We start from the raw sequence: 9502 nt of genomic DNA on the forward strand, positions 1-9502 counted from the left end.
TGATAGAGACAGAGTAGGGAGGGACTTCGCCAGCCGGCCCAATGATGATTGGAGGATCGTGTTGCCAAGAGACTCTATCTGAGTCTGCGCACCAACCAAAGAGATCCAAGTCTAAACCGCGGTATCTCTTCAGCTAGTCTTGACCAATAAAATGTATTGTCGCACGAGGTTCGAGGCTCTTTACGGATTTGGTGGTTACAGATTACAGCTTTGCTGCCTGTGATTTCCAAGACGTGATGAGTCCTTGGCCAAGTAATATATATATTTTGCTCTCTTTACAATAAATAGTTAAACTTAGAAGTTGTCTGTCTTTTCTGGAATTCTGAATCCAACAATGCTCTTCTTCTGTCATGTACACAGCTACAGTTGGGACACCTTTGTTATCATGTTACTCTCATATTGGAAGGACATTCAGTATTTTCACAACACGTATAAAAAGGCATAATCGTGCAGGTGAAATGCAGGAATGATTATAATGTTATAACATATATAAAACCCCACCTCTACCTGTAAGCAGGGTGCTGTGTGGCCTGCAGCAGCTTCAGATCCCCCTCATAGGGAAACATGTCTTCATACTCCACCAGCAGACCATCCGCCCCCAGCTGGGAGAACAGCTCTATCAGCTGGGAAAGGGACATTCAAGTGTATAAAAGCTGTAAATATCTATGTATTCAATAGGGAATCTAGCTGTGTGCTCACCTTGTGCAGGTATCCTACTCTTGGAGGGGCTCCTTTCAGATCCAAGTGGACTAGTTTCTTCCCTTTGGGCCATGGTGGATTATTCATTCCTCCTGCAAGAATAAAGCATATTAAGAACAGTACAGGTGTGTTTATGCGTGTGCATGTACTCGTTTGACTCACCTGGATAATAGAGGACATGTAAGGAGTATGTTGTTGTTGTGGTTTTGTGGCACTTTTCTACAGAAACGCCTCGGTAATCGATTAGTTTAGTCTCCCTGTGAAGAGCAACGGATAGTAGAATGCACGCTGCATGCAGTAAGGAGTTATAGGTTTATGTATTTTAGCTCACAATAGTAAAAACACCGTTAATATATAGATATGTTGTTGCATGGATCGTGTGTTTTTGCAGATGTGCGCCGTGTTTGAAGCATAGGTTTGAAGCGGTTTGAAGCCAGTCGGTTGTGTGTAGTGTTGCGTTCAAGGACGATCCGATTCTTCTGAACCGGTCTTTTTAACATGAAGAGTTGCACTGTGTGACTATGAGAGCTGTATTTTTATTGCTGTACCCTAATTACACTGACAATTATTATTTCATATATTTATTTGAACGCCTTGTCAAATGATACTGAACAATATACTGCATTTGTACATCTCTAAAAACAAATTAGCCGTATATTTTGAACTTTCTCTCGGTTAACAAAGGATCAATAACAACCGGATTGCTCAGAAGAGACAAAATCCCCATCAAGATGACGTGGTCCAATAAAAACGTTGCTTTCCTTTGCAGAGAGCCAATCACCCGGCGGTTACGCGTCAACCCGGAAGTGGTGAAGGAGGGAGATTCATGTCTGTGGAGCTAGCCGTTAGCGTCTCTGCTCGGTTTGTTGTCTTATAAACAAGACATTTGGTTTATGACGGTGTTTCTGTGAAGGGTTGCATCAACATGGCTCTGCTGCGGATGAGGGCTCCACAGGGGGCCAATGCTACGGAGATAGAGAAGAAAATCAAGAGGTGAGTAAATACAACGAGGAGAAGAGAGGGAGGGCCAGCTGCTGTCAACATTTCCTTAAAACACCTCATAAATACTGACAGTAGGGTCTAAACTGTATCTATTAGAGACGTGAATGCAGTCTTCAGACAGAAGGAAGTTGCATGCATGCTGATGGTTCATTTGTGCTTTAATTTGGAGTTAATGGCGTTTATTTGCAATTTACTCAATGCTACTAACACAGGTCATATTTTCCTGAGGGTGATATGCAGGACAGAAAAGTAGTAAACCATAATTAAAACAAATACTTGAAATAGCACATAAAAATAGCAGATAAATACCATCATTATTTAAAAAAAAAGTAAACTAATAAATACATACTAAAAGCGAAATATTTATTAATAGTTAATGACATGAATAAATACATAAAATGTCAAAGCCAGCATACATTTAAACATGTTTTTATGTAATGCCAGTTTAGAACAAGCTGCTGTCAACATGTCCTTAAAACACCTCAGAAATACTGACAGTAGGGTCTAAATGAAACTGTATGTATAAATGTGAATGCAGTCTTCAGACAGAAGGAAGTTGCATGCGTGCTGGTGGTTCATTTGTGCTTTAATTTGGAGTTAATGGCGTTTATTGCGGTCCTGAGTCCTGGACTTCAAGTCGTGGCTGAACCTGTATCTGTGGTCCTGCCTGACTCTCATCATACTACTTCCCTGATGGCTCCCACAGGATTGTTGACATCCTCGTGGATTCATCTTCTTGTTATAGACACATGCATTTCCAAACATTTGGTCTTTCCAAACATTTGGACTACCTATGTTGTAAATGTATTATCTCTTCAATTTACACACGGCATCTATTGCACGTCTGTCCGTCCTGGGAGAGGGATCCCTCCTCTGTTGCTCTCCCTGAGGTTTCTCCCATGTTCCCCTTTAAACTGTGGGGTTTCTCTGGAAGTGTTTCCTTGTACGATGTGAGGGTCTAGGGACAGAGGGTGTCATATTGTCATACTGATATTCTGTACACACTGTGAAGACCACTGAGACAAATGTAACATTGTTGATATTGAGCTATATAAATAAACATTGATTGATTACAAATGTGACTATAATGAACAAATTGCGGTTTCTCTGACTGAGACAAATGGAGATATTCGTGATATTGGGCTATATAAATAAACATTGATTGCTTGATTGCTTGATTGCTTGATTGATTGCTTGATTGATTGATTGATTGATTGATTGATTGATTATTTTGTACAAAATCTCAGACCTCATTTAACGCAAAAACATTTTCAGTGGTCTCTTTACTTTTTTCCCGAAGATGTTTTTGTGAAATTGAAGTGTCTCTTGTGCTTTAATCTGGAGAATATGACTGTTTTTATCTCTGANCTCTCTGTTCTACCATCATGTGTTAATGATCATGTGAAGCACTTTGAATTGCCTCTGCGTCTGAAATGTGCTATATAAATAAACGTACCTTACCTTACCTAAATGCATTTCCAAACATTTGTTCTACCTATGCTGTAAATGTATTATCTCTTCGATTTCCACACGGCATCTATTGCACGTCTGTCCGTCCTGGGAGAGGGATCCCTCCTCTGTTGCTCTCCCTGAGGTTTCTCCCATGTTCCCCTTTAAACTGTGGGTTTTGTCTGGAAGTGTTTCCTTGTACGATGTGAGGGTCTAAGGACAGAGGGTCTAAGGACAGAGGGTCTAAGGACAGAGGGTGTCGTATCGTCATACTGATATTCTGTACAAATTGTGAAGTCCACTGAGACTAATGTAACATTTGTGATATTGGGCTATATAAATAAACATTGATGGATTGCTTGATTGCTTGATTGATTGATTGATTGGTTGATTGATTGATACTCTTGTACAAAATCTCAGACCTCATTTAACGCAAAAACATTTTCAGTGATCTTTTTACTTTTTTGCCGAAGATGTTTTTGTGAAATTGAAGTGTTTCTTGTGCTTTAATCTGGAGAATATGACCGTTTTTATCTCTGAATTGTTGTACATTCGAGTATACGTTTGAGTAAATATATAAATGGATATATATCTATATCTTCCAGCTTTTCCTCCACTTCTTGATTTAGCATCTCGACATTCTGACACCTTTTTCCAATATATTTCCTTTTTTCACACCATCAGCACACTCTCAGTGAAGCGTCTTCATTTCCTTTACATTTCCTCCCAGTCTTTTAACATCTCGGGTGTTTTCGCACGGCTCTTCTCCAAAATCATCGTCACTGTATCCGTGTAGGCGTTGGTGTGACATGCTGCCTCTGCCTGGATCTGAAGAAGTGTCTCTTTGTGCACAACAGATACGAGGCGCTCGTGCTAATTACCCACTTCTTCTTTTTCTTCTTCTGTGCATTTACAAACCAACATGACACATAAAGCCGCATCTCTTCCTTGAATGCTGGATGATTGCTTTCCAGGGGAGAGCTGACAGATGGCAGGTTCCCTGCAGCTATAGGCGGTGGTATGGCGTTGAAAAGCAGCAACAAAGAAAGTTTCTACATAAAAACAACAACAGGGATCACTGTTTACTGTAACTGTAAAAGCCCTGCTGTCTATTTGTTCTATTCCTTATCTGCATCTTATCTGCATTCAGTCTCATGTCCCCCAACAGCAGGCTTCTTATATACTTCAAAAGTCCCAAGAAATACAATTATGGCGCTTTTCCACTGCAGGGCCTCGCTCGGCTTAGCACGGTATGGCTAGGCCTCGTTAGACCTCGTTAGGCCTCGTTAGGCCAGGCTCACTTTATGCTGCGTTTCCATTACAGTTTAGGAGCTGGGGCAGTAACTATAGTAACGGAGCCGTGACGTCATATTCAATGCGAACCACAAAACCAACATTAGCCGTTAGCTGTTAGCCCTCAGAGCTCAGAGCTCAGAGCTCTTCATATCTGTTCAGAAACTAGACAATAGTTAAACAAGTACAAACCAGAGACTGTCTGTGTCATGGTGAACACAGTCGCTGGTTTATTTATGTCTGTAGGCCGTTGTTGTGAGTGTGGACGGTCGGAGCATTTACAACGTTAGCTTAGCTGATCTCCATTCAGAAAACACACATTTTAAAGGTTTTTTTCCTGCCGTCTGTCTGCAGACTTGTCAAAGCATTAATTCATGGTTTTTACTATCCGGTATCAGTATGTTGTTACTTCGGCATCATTTAGAAACGTGTATTACAATTAAATCACGGTCACATATGTTAATTTAGTTGTAGTTGCCAGCGATTCTCTCGCTAGTTTAGCATACTCAGCCTGGTTGTTGGCCCGGAAAGAACCTCGATTTTGGAGGGCCAGAAAACTGTGAAAAAGTACCCGCTAGCCGGAACTACGCCAAGTGGAAACGTAACCAAAAACGGGCACGGCACGCTTAAACCGCGCTGTAGTGGAAATGAGCCATTAGTGAGGTAGGTCTTATAGACTAAAGTCCCAAACCTCCCAAAACACACTAACAAGAAATACAAGAATGGGAAGCTGGATTTAAATTTTAGCATTTATTTGCAATATCCCAAGTCTACTAGTACTGATGTTTTTTATGTTAATTGTTTATTTATCATATTATTTTATTGAATTTTTGTATTTCTGTCGTACTGGATGCTATATCTTCCGCTAACTTTGGAAATGCTATTGTATTTATTAGCTTTATTTGACTTTCTTGGATTCGCATTTATCAAGAATACTTTCTATAATATAATCAAATATATACATTTTCACATCTGACATGCATTAAATGTCTATTATTATTATTATTATTATTATTAATAATAAAAAATGTCAGTAGTTTTTATATTAGATTTTTTACATGTTATTATTATTATTATAATATTTTGAATTTTGGATCCTTTTTCTATCTTTATCCTATAATATATATTTTTTCCTTTAAATATTATTATTATTATATATTGTATTCAACTTTTTTTTATAATCATTAATATATGTATTAATAGTAGTGTTATAGTTTCCGCTCTTTCTAAACTCCCAGCAGTAATCTGTAATCTTCAATTCCAACACACAGATCTGAAAGGCAGGTTGAGGTGAATCTGGTCCATGTGAAAACAGCTGGACTCCCCCCCCCCCTCACTGCTGTCTCTTGATGTGATTTTGAGCACAGCGGGGGGTCCTCGTTGGTTTCGAGGCCGGAAAAAAGACTCCATGCAGAGTCTGTGTCCTCGCTGTCAGTCTCTGAGACGAACAGAACCTGGAGACCGGCTGCGATGAAACCCAAAATCCTTCACTTCTCCTCAGACTCCGGCAACAACGGAACGCATGGAGCTTTTCCAATTAACCTTTTCTATGGCCAACAGAGATGATGAAGCAAAATATTAATCTGTAGTTCTTCAGGTATCATGACGTGGACTTGAATCGACTCGAGTGACTGTTTTCATGACCTGCGACTTGAGAGAAAATAAATGACTTGAAACGTTTTTACGGTGGTGCGAACACTCTACTTTAAAGAGTCCTCTCCTGCTGATGTTCAGGTGTATATCAGTATGTAGTGTCTCTACTTTAAAGAGTCCTCTCCTGCTGATGTTCAGGTATATATCAGTAGTAGTGTCTCTACTTTAAAGAGTCCTCTCCTGCTGATGTTCAGGTGTATATCAGTATGTAGTGTCTCTACTTTAAAGAGTCCTCTCCTGCTGATGTTCAGGTGTATATCAGTATGTAGTGTCTCTACTTTAAAGAGTCCTCTCCTGCTGATGAAAAAAGTACAACATGTTTGCGGTTTCAAGTTAAATGAAATACTGAAAATGAAACCTCAGCACTTTTACAGAGATAGCTTTTTGTTATCAGCGTACAGGAAAACGAAAGAGCCATCTTCTTGTCGAGACGAGGTTTTTTCACGTTGCATTTGACATCCCATAATGCTGACTCTGATCGCAGAGTGCTTTTTTTTTTATTTGCCGCATTGTGAGCGTAGCATTTTCTGTCTTTTATCGATTCCCTCCCACAATCTCACTTCTGAAGTCTGTTTTATCTGTTCCTTTCTGCCATGTCAGGGGGAGTGGGGAGTTTTATCTCAATCCTTCCCTCTTCCTCACTCCTACTCCTCCTCGTCCTCTGAGGCTTTGATTCACGTCTGTTGAGAGGATGTGACTGTGACGGCAACACATTGCTACCAAAGTACCGCAACATGCTGATTAAACACCAAAAAACATCCTAACCCCATGTTTTTATGTCAAAAAATATGTTGAAATGCCGATTTTAAAGTAAAAAGAGAACAGGGTAACGAGGTTGTATGGTATGGAGGGAAATAAATGTGTAGATACTGAAAAATAGAACGTAAGTCAAGGGAACATTTTTAAAACACCAATAAAAAAAAACTTAAGTTCAAGAAAAATCTGAAAAATGTACTAAAAGTATAACATTTTGCAGAAATATCTAAAATATTTTTTAAATAAATCTTTATAGATGCCAACTGAAAAGTATCCAATGGAAAACAATTAAAATACATTTAAAAATACTTGTGTTTTCGTACAAATTGTCGGCTGATTTAATTTGTAACAAAATAATATATGTGTTTTTTTTTTTTTTTTAAATCTGTATAGTGTTAGTTAAAGCTGTAAAATAAATGTAGTAAATTGTGAGATATTTGAATGGTATAGGAGATGCATATAAATACTCCAGTAAAGTATACTTGAGTAAATGTACTTTCCCCACTGTTTTAGTGTGAGTGATACCCATACACTGTATATACTGTATACAGGTGTTACCTGGACTCTGGAGGGAACAGGTACATTGACCAGGTGTCTCTCTGTCTGCACCAATCAGGCTGCTTCTTCTCCAGCCAGAGGAACAGTCTGGAAACAACACTCTGCAGGAAATAGAGAACACATTTATTATTCATATCTTTACTGTTTTATCTTGTGAGCTGCAAGTAGCCTACTCTCCAGGGTTAGAGGCTTCTCATGTGTACGCTCTAATAAAACTGTTGAGTACGTATGTATACAACAAGGTTTGTCCTAAAGGGCCAACAGAAACATGGTCAATAGGTCAATATGCAGTCATCTTGATATTAGCACCGTCACCGCTAAGCTAAAGGAGGCTAATGTTGGGCTACAAAGGAACTACAGCACGGTCACATGACTTCACATCACGACCGCTAAGCTAAAGGTGGCTAATGTTGGGCTATAAAGGAACTACAGCACGGTCACATGACTTCACGTCACCACCGCTAAGCTAAAGGAGGCTAATGTTGGGCTACAAAGGAACTACAGCACGGTCACATGACTTCACGTCACCACCGCTAAGCTAAAGGAGGCTAATGTTGGGCTAAAGGAACTACAGCACGGTCACATGACTTCACCACCGCTAAGCTAAAGGCGGCTAATGTTGGGCTATAAAGGAACTACAGCACGGTCACATGACTTCACGTAACCATCGCTAAGCTAAAGGTGGCTAATGTTGGGCTATAAAGGAACTACAGCACGGTCACATGACTTCACGTCACCACGGCTAAGCTAAAGGTGGCCAATGTTGGGCTATAAAGGAACTACAGCACGGTCACACTTCACGTCACCACGGCTAAGCTAAAGGTGGCTAATGTTGGGCTCCAAGGAACTACAGCACGGTCAATGACTAAAAAGATGATAACGTGCACTCAGGCTCACACACTGACCAGGTTAGCTTCTTCCTCTGCGTTCTCGTCCTCAGTGTTGTCCTCCAGAGAGACATGTGTGGGACCCAGTGATGCAGGAGATCCCTTCCCGTTGCAGTCGCTGTGTTCTGGGGTCCGGAGGTGACCCAGAGAGGGGGGTCTGGAGCTGAGCATGCTGGCTGAGCGGTGAAGGTTTGGCACCTAGAAAAAACACACCATGATCTCTGTTATTTTGGATGACCTCAAAAACAAATGTGCAAGAAAAGACAAGACACTTCTTCTTGGCCAAATCCACCATTTAAATAGCAGGTGCACATGATTTGTACAGGTATAGGAGTTGAAACTGATTGGTCCATAACACACCTTTGATAAATGAAGGGACTAAAAACAACCCCTTTGCCGGTTGCACCTTACTTTGGGGACACAAAAGTGACAATATCTAATCTTTAAGACGTGCAATAACAGTGACAGTTTGTTGGTATCAGCAGAGTTTTAACTGTAATGTCCGGAGTAATCTACCTGCAGCAGGACATCAGGAGGTAACTCCATGGAGCTCCTGGTCTCCAACGACTCCATCCTCCGGTGTCGAGTCGCTTTCTGAGACATGGAGTCAGTCCTGACCAGAGAGGCGTTATCTTCTTCCATCAAACCACCTCCTCCTCCACTTCCACCTCCATCTTCTCCTTCCTCAGAGCTGGACCCCCCCTCCCCAGAAAGGAGGGACCGTCGCTCTCCAGACTGCTGCTGCTTCTTCTTGAGAGACGGGGCTCGACTCAAACTGTTCCAGCTGGAGCGACGGCTCGTCCAACCAATGGGCGCCGGAGAGGAGGAACTGGTCTGCAGCAGAAGAGGACCAGGAGAGGGAGAGATGATGAACAAGCTAAATAAGTTGTTCTACTCTGAATTTAATTTAATTAAACTTATCAACTTTCTTTGGCACCTCTGTGTCGCCTTACTTATGTTATAACTACCGTTTTAGGGCAGAAATGCTAGTACTTGCAACTGTTTGTTTGTTTGTTTGTTTGTTTGTTCACACCATGTTCAGGTGTATATCAGTATGTAGTGTCTCTACTTTAAAGAGTCCTCTCCTGCTGATGTTCAGGCGGATATCAGTATGTAGTGTCTCTACTTTAAAGAGTCCTCTCTTGCTGATGTTCAGGTTTATATCAGTATGTACTGTCTCTACTTTAAAGAGTCCTCTCCTCCTG

The 9502-nt window shown here is 40.8% G+C and overlaps 1 protein-coding gene and 1 long non-coding RNA gene across 2 annotated transcripts; both read right to left on the reverse strand.

The window, feature by feature from the left end:
• Window positions 1–201: 201 nt before the first annotated feature.
• Window positions 202–1202, reverse strand: LOC104966825 (uncharacterized). Its single transcript, XR_800678.1, has 3 exons — window positions 862–1202; window positions 700–791; window positions 202–623 (listed from the first exon to the last, which is right to left on the reverse strand). It is a non-coding gene; the product is annotated as an uncharacterized lncRNA (long non-coding RNA).
• A 6204-nt stretch (window positions 1203–7406) lies between these two features.
• On the reverse strand, window positions 7407–9131 carry LOC104966833 (voltage-dependent T-type calcium channel subunit alpha-1G-like; the record flags this gene model as incomplete). The annotated part of the gene is made up of 3 exons (XM_010796139.1): window positions 7407–7511; window positions 8316–8495; window positions 8814–9131. Coding segments are annotated over 3 exons (603 nt in total), but the record flags the coding sequence as incomplete, so codon positions are not given.
• Between the last annotated feature and the right edge of the window lie 371 nt (window positions 9132–9502).

This window comes from Notothenia coriiceps, unplaced genomic scaffold, assembly GCF_000735185.1.
Source record: "Notothenia coriiceps isolate Sejong01 unplaced genomic scaffold, NC01 NC01_scaffold00002240, whole genome shotgun sequence".
Taxonomy (NCBI): Eukaryota; Metazoa; Chordata; class Actinopteri; order Perciformes; family Nototheniidae; genus Notothenia; species Notothenia coriiceps.